At 41.3% G+C, this 14,063-nt stretch overlaps 2 protein-coding genes across 5 annotated transcripts; one reads left to right on the plus strand and one right to left on the minus strand.

Annotated features, from left to right (window-relative positions):
* Nucleotides 1–807: 807 nt before the first annotated feature.
* wdr24 (WD repeat domain 24) lies at nucleotides 808–7,576 on the minus strand. Of its 3 annotated transcripts, none has more exons than XM_031291206.2 (11): nucleotides 7,387–7,576; nucleotides 6,260–6,338; nucleotides 5,509–5,993; nucleotides 5,143–5,320; nucleotides 4,355–5,027; nucleotides 3,645–3,757; nucleotides 3,427–3,554; nucleotides 3,220–3,324; nucleotides 2,757–3,094; nucleotides 1,747–1,931; nucleotides 808–1,575 (listed from the first exon to the last, which is right to left on the minus strand). In XM_031291206.2, exons 3-11 carry the CDS (start codon nucleotides 5,987–5,989, stop codon nucleotides 1,407–1,409), a joined length of 2,370 nt encoding a protein of 789 aa, XP_031147066.1. In that variant the 5' UTR covers nucleotides 5,990–5,993; nucleotides 6,260–6,338; nucleotides 7,387–7,576; the 3' UTR covers nucleotides 808–1,406. The 3 variants fall into 3 exon arrangements, with proteins under 3 accessions (XP_031147066.1, XP_031147068.1, XP_031147067.1); XM_031291208.2 differs by lacking the exon at nucleotides 7,387–7,576 and adding an exon at nucleotides 7,335–7,381; XM_031291207.2 differs by lacking the exon at nucleotides 7,387–7,576 and adding an exon at nucleotides 7,104–7,266.
* Nucleotides 7,428–10,490, plus strand: zgc:112496 (uncharacterized protein LOC541336 homolog). 2 transcript variants are annotated; one of them, XM_031291214.2, is made up of 6 exons: nucleotides 7,428–7,542; nucleotides 7,675–7,824; nucleotides 8,468–8,561; nucleotides 8,919–9,078; nucleotides 9,349–9,501; nucleotides 10,215–10,490. In XM_031291214.2, the coding sequence occupies exons 2-6, from the start codon at nucleotides 7,700–7,702 to the stop codon at nucleotides 10,394–10,396; spliced, it is 714 nt and encodes a 237-aa protein (XP_031147074.1). In that variant the 5' UTR covers nucleotides 7,428–7,542; nucleotides 7,675–7,699; the 3' UTR covers nucleotides 10,397–10,490. The 2 variants fall into 2 exon arrangements, with proteins under 2 accessions (XP_031147074.1, XP_035853145.1); XM_035997252.1 differs by having other exon boundaries at nucleotides 7,474–7,542; nucleotides 7,682–7,824; nucleotides 10,215–10,459.
* The last annotated feature ends 3,573 nt before the right edge of the window (nucleotides 10,491–14,063 follow it).

Here is a 14,063-nt window from a genome sequence, read left to right on the forward strand (position 1 = left end):
AGCTGTCATAAAAAAGGGTGACAGACAGGAGAGGAAGACAAACACTTGTGATGCTGAGCAGCGTCCAGAATATAAATGTGCCCAAATAAACAGTGTTGAGAGTTGAGACTGGACTGATAAAATATTCTTCATCTCTCAGTGGTAATTTACTCGTGTCATGAGGGTCTGCCAGTAAAACTGACAACTATAATGTAAAATCCTCCAAACGGTTGCAATCAGGCTACACAGTACTGGGATGGAACAGGGATACTGATAGTAACAGTCTAATTCCACCCCAGACAAAGCTGTTCTGTTGAACTTTATCTAGACAGAAGTCGTCTCTGTTGGCTTCCACACTTATCTGTTGTGAATCTCACCCGTAGTGAGTTATACAAACTATGACAAGCAACACACTGAGCAGCACACTTTGTGTCTATCTGGTAGACTTGAGGCTGGAGACATTTGGCGGCTGGCCAGTTGGGATTTCTAGGCCCAAGAGAGTAAAGTGTGGCTGGGAAAAATGAATAAGTAGTTGTAGTTGTTTCTCTTAGTGAGAGAAAAGTAGTTGTACTTTTCTCTCACTAAGGTGCCCTTGAGCAAGACTTTGTATCCTGACTGCTCCACTGGAACTGCTCAGCACACAAGGGTAGACGACTAGATGTAACTGGGCAGCTGCCAGGTGTGAAAGTGTGCAGCCGACAGAATATGGCTAAGTGGAAGTTCAGATGACCTGGATTCAGTCTACATTCACTGTGATTCATCAGAAAAGCTACGTAGAAACTGAAGCTATTCTCTGTTAAATGTAGTTAACAAAACAGACTTCACTGGTCCAGAACAACTTCAAGTGTATTGCTTTAATGTATTGTTGGAATAGAGAGCTATTTCTTATATAAATTAATTCAACATTATCTACAGTCCTTCAAAATAAGATGTAGCATTATGTACAAACATTAACAATCCACCTCAGATGAACAGAATTCTTCCTGTACAGCCTTCAGGATTTTATAAGGGGTTTAAAAACAATGTAAAATGCACCAAGTGTAAATCAACAAAAAAAATATTGTTACATCTATCATAACATCTGCTTATATACAATTTCACCAATTCAAATATATGAATGTGTTTGCTCTTGAATGGCTGTCCAGGAGAGCACATATAAACATCTTCCTCCTATAGTAAATGAGACCTTTGGATAATCTCACTTCAAACACACACACACACAGCCATCCTTCTTTCCACAGTGATAAAAGGATCCAGGCCCATGTGGAGGAATAAAGACATCTCGTGTGTGTGGTGTGTGTGTGGTGTGTGTGTGTGTGTGTGTGTGTGTGTGTGTGTGTGTGTGTGTGTGTGTGTGTGTGTTCTAGGTCGGTGTGAGGATTGATTCCCTCAGAGCAGCAGCTGTGTGAACAGTAGTTGTGATGGGCTCAGGTGTACTCACACAGGTGGCCGCAGCCAGCAGGGCAGTGGGTGCTGCTCTTGAGCCAGTTCATTATGTGCTCCAGATGTCCACCATGGCTGCAGCCCTGACACCACACAAACAGTCCCTTCACCACATGGTGGCACACTGCACACACACTGGCACACTGGTGGCACCTAGAGGAGTGAAGCAGGGCATTTGTCAGAGCTTGGTTTGTGTCAGAATTAAATTAATACCAAGTGTACTGTACAGAAATTGCATATAAGACAACAGAAGAAACAGGAAACATGTGTTGCTGGTGTAATTCCTGAATGGCCCAGTAACCAACCCCCATAAACGGTTCATACCTGTCACAAATCCAGCCCTTGTTGCTCATTGGCCGCTTGCAGTTGCTGCAGTTGATATGAAGTGTTGTAGACGCCTGGTTCAGGCAGGTTATGGCGCTGCACGTACTCAACTTGATGACCTCATTGGACACGTTCCACAACTCAAATCGCTGCAGCAGGTCTATGTAGGACATGTACCAGTGCTCCTGAAATGGAAACAACTGGTTCAGGGTTTAGGTTTTCTTAACTGCCACGTCGTAATTGAATTTTAAGACTTGAGTGTTTTAGTAGTGATCACCTAAGCCATTTACAGTTTACATACATAAGGCCTGAAGAATCCCTAAACATAGCTGGATTTTTCCATTTCACATGAATGATTTGCAATGGATTGGTCTGTGCAAATACTGTACATTAAACCTTAACGTTTATTCCGAGAACTATCCTGACTTCTCATATTTAAAACGGCAGGGTTGGTAACTATTTCCAATATACACTTTTAAAAATATTGTTTGCACCCCAACAGCAATAAATAACTTAAGGGCTCTGAAAAAGGAGCGGAAAAAAAGATCTGTCATCTGTAGCTGCTGTAATCTTGTAAAAATGCCCACCAATTACTGCCTTGCGGTCTGCTTGGAAGGAACCAACGAGATGCCTCCAAGCCCTGCTGCGCGTACTCTACCCTCTATAATATTAGGTGTTTGCTCACCAGTAAATGAGACATGAAGTAAAGTCTGCTCTGAAGCAGCGTCGCAGCGGTGCTCGTGCACCTCTGTGTGTGTGGGTTGGAGGCCGAGGGCATGGGGAAGGGTTAGACGGAGTCCCGAGGAGATGCTACTTTCAAATTGTGCTAGCTTTTCAACATTAAGATTAGCTTGAAGTCAGTGAGTCATTCTTTTCGCACAACATAAGCTTCTTTTTTTTACCTGAAGAAACTAAACTTTTTCATTAATGTCTTTGCCAACAAAACAACTCTTAAGTTCTAGTCCATTACATATTTGATGAATTCTTTACAACACTAATCTCTATCTAACCTGGGTGAGGTCATCGATCTCTTTGCGGATCCGGTCCCCCAAGACGATAAGCACAGACACGGCCATCTGCACGTCGCCCTGCTCGGCGTAATAGCTCAGCATTTCCCGCACAATGGGACAGAAGAAGCTGGCGGGTAAATGTGGGCTGAACAGTGGCTGGGAAATGGAGATGAGCGAGAAGGACTCGATGGGTGTCAGACAAGTGACTTCTGCCTCGTTGCCGCTGACGTGCGGGGAGTCGGCCTTGTCCTGTTGAAGGTGCTCTGGAGCAGACGGGTTATCTATGATCTCGTGGCGCAGCTGGAAGGCCTCCTGGGGCAGCATGTACTCCTGCTCTTCTGTTGTGACAAAAGGAGCAGAGATAATATTAGACAAAAGAGCGCTGAGCATGGAGGCAGCTATAAATAGCAGTCACTTACGTAAGCAACTCTTTAGTTTCCTCAGAGATGGGACTGTGACTGACCTGCTTGGTTGTCATTCTCCATAGAGTAGAGGTCATCGTCATCTAACTCAGCATCACAGAACATATACTCAGCCTGGCCCTCGCTTCCCTCTGTCTCCTCATTTTCTGAAGGGAAATCGAATAAATGGCTTATTTAGTTTTGAATAAAATACAAAAAACACAAGGACAAACAGATAAGCCTCTAAGAAATTGAATAGCCACCCTCACCTTCATTATTATTGCTGGCGTGCGAGTTTCCAGGCTCCAGGTGGATGTTGTCCTGCCTGCTCTCACCTTTACTGCGCTCCAGTCTGCTCTCTGTTCCCATCCCTGAACTCATTTCCTTCATGTTGAAACTGAAAGCATAATGCACATCAGCATTAGATGATAATGGGCATTACTGGTTATTACTGTTTTTGTAATGGCACACCAAAACACGTATTTACCTGTTCATTAAAGGCAAGGTGCCCAGTTTACTGAGGTTGTGGTTTAGACCGGGCATTGTGAGGTTTGCTGGGTCAGAGAACATGATCCTCAACATGGTCCATGTTGTGGAAACCTTTGTATTATAGAAAAAAGATGGGTGATTCATAACACATGCCATACACAATTACTTGATAACACATTACTATTGAAAGTAATGTGTTAAGGGACAATTGAATTACATTTCCTGTTCCTAAAGTCATTACTTACACTATTTATGTAGATAATGTGGGCTTAAGGCTTCTAGTTTATTGACTCAATGAATTCAAATAACCCTAACACGGTCATTGTTGGGTCTAGTGCAAATGTGACAACTAGTTTAGAGGAGAAATTATGTTTGGTCGGACAAAACTCTACTATTTTAAGACATCACCATGGGCTCTGGGGACTTATGATGGGCATTGTTTATGATTTATTGACACTTTCGACCAAATGATTAATCGAGAAAGTAGTCAGTACATTAATAGATAATGAAAACTGTTAGTTGCCGCCCTAGTGCAGTTACTTACTTTTCCAAGAGAGTAATTGAAAATGTGTTATTTAAACAAGTAATACTTCCATCAATTTTTTTAAATCATAATCTGTCAAAGTTCCATTTAAAATGACAACATCAAAACCTAAGTGGATTATTTGTAGTACAGTACAGATTTGTTACTGTATTAATTTGTCTGACCTGAGGTCTTTTGAGCTCCTGCGCCACCTTGGCATTGTGATCACACAGCTCGGCAAATGGCTTCCCACAGAGGAGGTAGAGTTGTGCTGTCTTGACAAACCAGTCCATGCGGTTACTGTCCAAGTCTGTCTCAAAGACGCTAAGGGCACTGGACACATGGGCAAACTGTTCGGTCGGGTCGGGCTTCTTGAAGAAAAAAATGGGGTAGCGCCGGTCGCCTCCAGGGTAAGGCTTTCTGTTGGCGTCGCTGCTGATCAGACTCTCCTTGGCTGCAAAGGCCAAGTCACCAAACAGTCCGAAGCACAGACCCTCGGGGTTGGCCTTGTCCACGGGACGAGTGGCGTCCTTGAACATGTGTTGGTAAAGTGTGCTGTCCTTAGAGCCAGAGAGCAGAAAATGAGGGTCGTGCTGGTGGCGCCACACAATACCAGTGGTCACATCCTTGTGTTCCTCAAATGTGGCGAAGGGAATGAAAGGTCTACGGACATCCCAAACATAGATGTTGTGATCCACCATCATGGAACAGGTGGCTAAATGAAACTTCCTCTCAGGCCGCCACTTGACCCGTGCCACTGAGGCGATCGTCTGGACACAATAGATCTCCTTGGCCCGGTTGGTGGTCATGTCCCACACTTTCACCATCTTGTCCCGGCCCCCAGTGGCCAGCCATCCCCTGAAATGGAAATAAAAAGAGAACTCCATTAACGGATGACAATAATAAAAACCCACTACTGAAGCACTACCAATCACAAGTGGCATACAGTATGACCCAAGTCACTTTCTTTTACCTGTCATCAGGGTGCCAGTCGCAGCAGAACACAGGGCCAGTATGGGCGGTGAACATCCGCTCGTAGCGGTCCGGCCGTCTGATGTCCCACAGCTGGACGTTGCCATTCTCAAAGGATGCAGCAAATGTGAAATAATCCTTCATGCTGAACTGGACGTCCCTTACACTCTCTGACTGACCTGGAAGAAAGGGAGTGGGCATAAAAGCAACCGGAATATTAAGTGATATGAACCACAGATATAGTTTGTTTCCTAAGTCCAATGTCCCAAAGAATTTCAGTTAACTACATTGTAAAGACAATAAAATAAAGTTTGTCATGCAAAATACTTAGCAGTTGTAATCTAATACTTATCACAAAATATTCTACCTGAGAAAGTGCTGACAGACTCCTTTTTGCGCAGGTCGAAGCACTTCATGAAGCCATCCTGCGAGCCACTTAGCAGCATATAAACCTCTGTGGGATGGAAGCACACCTTGTTGACAGTGCGTTTGTGCTCAGTAAACAGCTGGTCCTGCTTGTTACGAGAGGGTTTTCCCAGGTTCCAGGTGACCACCGCCCCATTGGTAGCAGCGGTGGCCAGCAGGTTCTCCTCCATCTGGTGCCACATGACATCTGCACAGCTGAAATTGAGAGAGGGTTTGCGGCCGACGCGTAGATTCAGCTTCTCCACAAACTGCTCCTCCTCCAGTGCGTAGATCTTGAAGATGTTGCGGCCAGCTACCACCACCTGCGTGGCGTCACGGCACACGCTGATGGCGTTTGCAGGAGCGTCCAAGTGGCAGAACATAGTTCGGCCACTGATGGCACTGCTGCCGAGGGCTGTGGTAACCCGGGACATCTTCTCCATGTTCCTAGTGCAGACAACAGTGATTGTATTTGAGCTCAGAGACAAGACGCAAAATCAAATTAATTAGCTTCTTTTACTTTAACAGCAATGCTTTAAAATAAATCTGAGTTTTGGAAAATGTTATCAACACAGATCCAAAATCCACCAGAAGGTGGCACCATAACATGTTAGAATACAGTACTTGGTGTAGAGGCCAGGGGAGGTGGCAGTATATGTACAACATTTATGTATTTTTTAAATCTTTGACAATGAAACTGCTGCGGTACTTACTTTTTGAAGAACTGCCAGCCTTGTCAATGTCTGCAGCAGCTCAGAGTCCTCTTCATGTGCTCCCATGAGAGCCAATTTACTAGTGAGAGATTGGCATGTGAGCAACACTGCAATATATTATCTGGGTTTACAGTTAGGACATATATGTTATGTCTATCACAAACACAAATTTAAAACATCTGATCAAAAATATCTGTTATGTACATTTTTGTCACAAATATATTGAAGATAACACAAACTGATGCATACTTATGTTGAACAGACTAGATTGAAACATTGGCATAGTTAATCACATCAATTGAGGATCTTGTATTCACTATGTAAGCATATAAAAATATGTCAAACTATCCTCTGTATTTACTAAATAAAACTAGAATATCCATGTAACACAATGAAGTGGGAAATATTTAGCTACATATAGACACATTTATCATATCAGGATAAACCCCTTAAGGTGTTATCATCCGTTAATATAATACATCCATGGGTCCCACTCAAAAAATTGCATATAATGGCTGACAGTCACCTCTTGGCTAAGAGACTATTATTATAAGTTTTAAGTGCTGTAAGATGTCCATTCTGTTTGTTTTTTCTATGTTTCGTCTGCCGTCTACCGGCATTGAAATTCTGCCTCACCTTCTACCTCTTGCTGGTAATGTTGTAAAGCTGTTTTGTGCTTACGTGAAGTGTTATGGGGTGAAAGACAAAACGAGCAATCCCAACATGTGCATTGACACTATTAACATTGACTACTAATACCACTACCTAATGTTACACCCTTACTTTTGTGTTTTGCTAGTGGTTCACTTTCCTTCAACATATGGTTTAAATTAGAGATACGTACACCCGTCAGCTCCTTCGCGGTGTGCACTTGTCTGCGGTAGTGTTGGCTACAAATAGCTAAACTCGCTGGCCAGTGTACTTTCACCATAAACATGACTGGAATGTGATGCTAATGCTAGCTGGCTAACCTAGCTACCTAGCACTTTTGCAAAGACGAAAAGCGCACGACACAAGCATGTATATTTTACAAGTATGTCGGACAATTAAAGAAATAACAAAACATGAAGCCTACTGAGTGACAGTGTCTATGCAAATTCAATAACAAAGTACTTTAGGGGACAAACCTTTCTGAAACTGTTGCTCACTGCTTGCGGCAGGAAGTAGTATTTTGCTCTACATCTCGCGGGAACTCCGGTATGTCATGACGGAAGCATCGTGACTACTACAACTCATTCAGGAGTTTACTGGAGATTATCGGCCTCTTTTTGTTGTGTCCTAAGGTAAACGCGTTATTTATTGAATCAAAGCATAGCAGGTTAAGGTGTGAAAATAATAAAATGCATAATAATGTAGTCAATTTCTGTAGAATAGAGGTTTTACAAACTGACATTTAGATATTTGTCTGTTTGCAGGTGATAGTGTGAGCTCTCTGCTGCCATGAGTACTCTGTTTGCCTGTGAGGACCCAGCCACATGGAGGGGCGTCTATGGGAAATACTGGGATGTAGTGGAGGCCAAGGCCAAAGGCAAGAAACCTGGAAAGCTGCTAAACCTCGACAAGTGGTAAATCCTTTTCCCTCACAGCAGCAGTTACAAAACCACCCTCAATTTCACTGTATAAGAGAGAGATGTGGCAACATTTCACACTGTAGAAAATCTGCTGGCTTTCAGTATGTTATGTAATTGATTTATCTTTGAGTCATTCAAAATACACATCTTGATTTAATTATTGACCTTGGAAAAAGCAATTTGACAAAACAATCCCGAGTCGACTCAAGGTCCACTTTTTCTGGGGCTTTCAACTGTATCACAGTGACTTCATCATCGGAGAGCGTTTGCTTGCTTGTCATGGGAATGGTTCTGTTGACATTTTAGCTTATTAGCTGTATGATTTAATTACAGCACTTCCATTACAGTACTTCTCATCCATGTTTGCTTAAGTTATCTCCATGACAACTTAGAAAACTCCTCTGTTGACGAAGGCCACATGATGAAGTTGAAAGATCTGGAAAAAGCCAGTGAGTGGACCTTTTGAGGTGGGATTGTTTTGTCAAATCTCTTTGTTCACAGCCTCTTTTTTATGAATGTAACTATAAAAAAAAGTGTATCTATGGTTATCCCTGCATGAAATGTGTTATAAATTGAGTTTCGTTGACTTTCGCTTTAAGATTAAAGGTAACTGAGCCTAACCTGTATCTGTGGACAGGTACCAAGAGGAGCTGCCTACACTCATTTCAAGTCGACCTGACAAACATGTCACTCAGTCGGAGCTGGTGAAACTGATGGAGTGGAAGCTTACTGTAAGGGACTTTAACACACCCACAACAAAAGATTTTGTCAGTAAATACTCCTTCAAAAAAAATAGTAGGCTATAGCAGGGCGCCTGGTTAGCACATCTGGTAGAGCAGGCGCCCATAGACTGTATAGAGGTTTACTCCTTGACGCAGCAGCCGCGGGTTCGACTCCGAACTGCGGCCCTTTGCTGCATATCATCCCCCCCTCTCTCTCCCCTTTCAAGCCTAAACTGTCCTATAGAAATAAAGGCCTAACATGCCCAAAACATAATCTTAAAAAAACATATAGTATAGCTACAAAGAGGCATTGCAGGCTAAGTGCATCAGCTGTGTCCTTGCGTGGCCCCATGTGCTTTTCTGCAGAGAGGGAAGTTCAGGCCGAGGCTGCAGCAGCTGGTGGCTTCCAACAGTGAGGACATTGTGGAGAAATGTTCCAGAAAGGCCTTCAGCCTCATACCTGATGTGCAGGCAGCTATCGCAGAGCTCAGCTTCCTAAAAGGAGTCGGCCCAGCCACCGCTTCAGGTAAGCACGTTTCCATTCGGTTTCTGAAGACACTGTATCGAATCTGCTTTCAGCAGATAGATAAAAGCTTAAGAATTCATACTGATAAAACATCTCTGTGAGCCTCTTAAAGCACCAAATGAAAACCTTTTTTAGCAAGTGTACAGAAGAATAGTCCTAACACTGGTGGATTGAGCGGCTGGGACTCCCTGCTCTCTGTTTAAGTAGTTTGTATTCTCCTCATGGCTACTATTCAGCTTGGCTTGGGTCTGACTGTCCATTTTGTTTCAGCTGTGTTGGCGGCAGGAGCTCCAGAACAGGCTGCATTCATGTCAGATGAAGCCATGGAGAGTGTACCAGGACTAAAGCCCATCCAATACACAGCCAAGCACTACACTCTCTACCTGGGCAAAATGATCGAGTGCACTGAAAAACTAAACAAAGGTGAGCTAATGACGGGGACAAAAGGCCGGTGGGCACATCTGTATTTCGTGTCGTCAATATAGTACAGCAAATGTGATACTACTACTAAATAAAATACTACTATTAGTTTATAAAGCACTTGCGTATACTGTCTCCAGGGTTAAAACAAAACTCTGTTCTTTTAAATCAAGGCTTAAAACTTATCTGTTTGCCACTGCCTTTTATGGGATTACATTTGGGACTATTAATTCATATTTTGCACGGTAACTTTTATTCTCCTGTTTAATCAGTTTTATTCAAACTTTTACAGTGCCTATTAAAAGTGGAGGATTTCATATTTTATTGTTGTACAACATTGAATCAAAGAAAATGTAATGTGGCTTTTTTTACCCTTTTCAATAGAAAAAAAATCCTTTATGTATTTTATATTTATTTATTTTAGATCATTCTGATAAAAGAAATATTTTTGTTGATCAGTGTCAAAAAGCCAAATGAACCTTGGATACTAATAAATAAATAAAAAAAATATATATATATATATATATGGCTCTTTGTAGTTTTGCTTAAAGCTAATGTACTTGCACTTACTAATTGTTGTCTGGAGTTTGCACCTTCAAGGTTGAAAGCACTTAATTGGAAGTCACTTTGGATAAAAGCGTCAGCTAAATGACATGTAATGTAATGTAATGAAATCTACTTTGATTCTGATGCCTGGCCTCCCCTCTCATCCCCAGTTGATCCCCAGCAGGACTGGACGCCCCACAGGCTGGAGCTGTGTTTGTGGGCGCTGACCACAGCCAAGCAGCAGCAGCTCCCATTTCTAAAGGATGTTGATGTGAAAGCCAGCAGTGTGTCGGAGAAGTGCTCAGATGCCGACACTAACCAGAGACCAGCGAAGAAGCTCAAAACAAGATAAAAATGATTGCACAGTATTTTTTCCATTAAATGGCTTTAATATTTGTCAGTTTTTTTGTATTTTCCAGAATAATAAAGCCTTTATATCAAATAGAGTACATTGAGTATTTCTTTTTTTTTGGCGTGGTATCATGTAGTTTAGTCATACAACTGTAAGTTGCAGCACAATGATTTTGTGCTTAAACACACTAAAAAAAGCAGTAGGATGTTGCCACAGTATTGTTCTTTATTTATATTGTTTCTAAATTAAAGCAAAGTACAATGAACAGTACAAAATAAAACAAAATATATTCATATATATACAATATAAAATGGTTCCGTTCAGAACATTTAAAAAGTACAATAGATTGTGAAATAATTAATGAGGACTTTGATATAAATTATCCACATGTAAATTTAGTTTTCCTTTAGTTTCCTCATGATCGAGAGAAAAATAGCTTCTGCTTTTTCTTTTTGTAAACGCTGTATTGGTACAACCTCTTGTCTGGTCTGAGAAATTGAACCTCTTAAGCTTGGCACCATTTTTTTTCAATAAAAGTAAGCAGCTCATGAAAAACTACCACAGCAGCACAGACATGACTTCTTTTTTTTTTTTTAATCTTTAGAGGGAAACGACTAATTTAAAGAAACCAGCTGTTGATATTTGCATGGCTCAGGCAGGTTTTGTGAACATGAAAAGAATCTGTACCAAAGCTAGAAACTGGGAAACTAAGACTTTATAGCGACGTTCTCTGTTACAAACCAGAAAATATACCCTCATCTCTAGAAACAAGCCCTGAATGCAGTTACAAACTATTATATGCTTGTTTCTAGCTGTGGTAGACAAAAATCTGTGTTCACTTATCTTCATTAAGTTCAATACTGTAGACTTTATATTTTTAGCATAATGGATAATTGTTGAGCTATGACAACCTGCAAGCATCAGGATTCACAGATGCATGTTTAGTCTGCACTGTCCCATCCAGTTTATGTTGTTATATCTTACACATTTTATTGTATCAATATTCAGGATAATTTGGGAACTAAAGCCAAATGTCTGTACCTTTGGGGTCCTAGAAACCAGCATGTCAGGTACAATGTCTTTAGTAAAACCCTTGTATGCACTGTTGCTGTAAGTACAATTTCATCTCTGGAGCTACAGTAGCCTGCTTTACCTACACAGTCCTGCAGTGAGAGTTACCCATATATATCTAAGTAGCAATAAACACTAAGAAAAGGCAACCTGGCCAGCTTGTTGGCAAGCAGCTGTTGAGAGCAGCTACTGGATATATTAACAATTTCAGTTGTTTGCACCGCGGCTTCTTTCTCTTATGGATTCTATGCATGATCATAATACATCGTACAGCTGATGGCAAAGCAGCTTTTTCTGCCCGGTGCTTAGTTCTGGGCAGATATATGATAACAAGGCATTGGGCATAACAGCACAATGGATAGGCATAGGGAGGTAAAAAAGCTTTAAAGAATGTTTATGGCAGTAGAGAATATGGCACATGCCAACATGTCAGTTAACTACATTATAAGAAGTGCAAAAAAAAAGGCCCATGTATGACGAAATAAAGGAACAGGAAACAGCAGAGAAATGTCAAGTATGCTGCATGTTTGAATCAGACGAGCACAGAAATAAACAGTATTTTGTGTTCAGTCACATCCAGACGGGTTAATGTATGAATGAGACTCAAACAAGTCGGCACGACATCATCTCGTACTGCACTCATGACTGTATCGAGACCAATCAATTGCATGTTATTGATAGTCTGCTCATATTCAGCTCATGCCATTCCTCACGGTGCCTTCCTTATACTGTTGAAAACAAACGTGTCACCCAAAAGACAGCAATTAAATTAACATCATGCAGCCTGTCAGAACCACTTATTAAAGGATGATATCCTGTTTACGGTCTAGCTTTGGGCTCTGGTGTGTCCTCGCATGAGCCATGCATCATCCTGACAATGGAGGTGTTGGGAGAGCACGTACGCTGCTGCTGAGGTTTTTATTGAGTGCCAACACTTTTGTTTCTGCTGTCCCTCACAAACCAAAAACCACCTGTCAAGCCCAAGGATTTGAGTCAGGCCTCTATCACTCTTGTCCTTTAAGCTGCTGTCTGAGTGCATGAGAGGCTTTTATCAGACAGGACGTGACTTTGTTTAGAAGGTGTGTTGGGGTTGGCTCAGGGCCAGGATATTTGGTTTACAGAGAAGTAAATAAACTAATCCAGAAAACTTTACCCCTCCACCTTCTTATGTAAGATACATGCACTGCTCACTTTCTCTTCTGTTTATGATGCTACTGTCTGCTTTCTTTTCAGAAGATACTTAATTATAAATCAAACACCTGACATTTCCCTTTGTGTGAGGAGAACTCAGTTGAGTATCTTTTTTAGGGGCAACAAGAATTCACAAGCCTTCAATTTTAGTCCTGCATGTACTTCCAGGAGGGGTAATATTCACAGTTAATGTGTTATACAAAAACATAGCCATTTACTAGCCCTTTTTACAACCCTTCTGGGTTCCTATGAATCTTCATTTAAAGAGGTGCATTAACCTCCTCCCAGGCATCCTCTTTATCTTCATTATAAGCTAACAGGGTATTCATCGATGTATTTTTGCTATCCCAAGCAATATTATTTCATAGTATACACAAGAGTTTCTATCAAAGATCCATTATTATACAAATTGGCTGATCTTTTTTTAATGCATCTGAAAATGGCTATTTTTCTGGCTATTTCATACCGATTTCCTCATTTAACATTGAGTCTCTTGTTACTATGACAGTTTCATGTAGACGCAAATGCTGAGAACTGTATTTATGACCAACTATCAAAATTGGCAAATGCATAACGTCTTTCCCCAGGCAGCCAGTGGACATTCAAATGAATTATTGGAACATAGCACGAGTCAATGTAATTGCTTTCCTATCCTCAGCTTTCCAAAAAAGTTTGAATCACTCTAGAGATAATATATGACAGAAGCTCTGTCCATAATTTGTTATTTGCAAAAAGAAGAGCTGCAAATAGGCATCTGCGAGCTGCAGGGGAGAGTTTGGAGATGTGGGCACTTGCAAAATGAAGCTGCATCATCGACTACAAACAGGTTGGCGTTGAACAAGTTGTAAAAATGTGTCTCGCTACATGAAAATATCTCAAACAGTCCAGAGTTTCATTTTGTATTTGCACAGTTTGTCTTCTTTCACCTCACCTGTTGAATATTCACAATGAAGGAATTATGTGACACATACACACACACACACACACACACACACACACACACACACACACACACACACACACACACACACACACACACACACACACACACACACACACACACACACACACGTTTCACTGAAGCTACTAAACAGCAAGTTTCAAACCAAAAAACTTTTTTTTTTCCTTTTCTTTTACACTCTCCAATTAGTTCTGTCTATGGCTTATTTTGTAAAGCACTAAAGATTTATAAAATCAAGTGAGCTTGAGCCATTGGTGGTCATCTAACAAACCAGGGGATTCTGCCTCATAGACTATTTGTCAAAGCCATACAGGAGTTATCAGAAGAACAACAATCATAGCATTTTGCACCATTTGAAATTTTTCTCTTTTCCCCTCAAAGAGGAAAAAAAATACAAATAAATATACTCTTGGTTATGAACATACAATATACACATCCACTATC

Source organism: Sander lucioperca, chromosome 22, assembly GCF_008315115.2.
Source record: "Sander lucioperca isolate FBNREF2018 chromosome 22, SLUC_FBN_1.2, whole genome shotgun sequence".
NCBI lineage: Eukaryota > Metazoa > Chordata > Actinopteri > Perciformes > Percidae > Sander > Sander lucioperca.

Coding starts and splice junctions, on each gene's coding strand:
- wdr24 (XM_031291206.2), bottom strand. CDS start 5,989: ATGGAGAAGATGTCCCGGGTTACCACAGCCCTCGGCAGCAGTGCCATC. Junction 5,321..5,508: donor GTCTGTCAGCACTTTCTCAG/GTAGAATATTTT, acceptor CCTTTCTTCCAG/GTCAGTCAGAGAGTGTAAGG. Junction 1,932..2,756: donor AGATCGATGACCTCACCCAG/GTTAGATAGAGA, acceptor TTTCCATTTCAG/GAGCACTGGTACATGTCCTA.
- zgc:112496 (XM_031291214.2), top strand. CDS start 7,700: ATGAGTACTCTGTTTGCCTGTGAGGACCCAGCCACATGGAGGGGCGTC. Junction 7,825..8,467: donor CTGCTAAACCTCGACAAGTG/GTAAATCCTTTT, acceptor ATCTGTGGACAG/GTACCAAGAGGAGCTGCCTA. Junction 9,502..10,214: donor CACTGAAAAACTAAACAAAG/GTGAGCTAATGA, acceptor TCTCATCCCCAG/TTGATCCCCAGCAGGACTGG.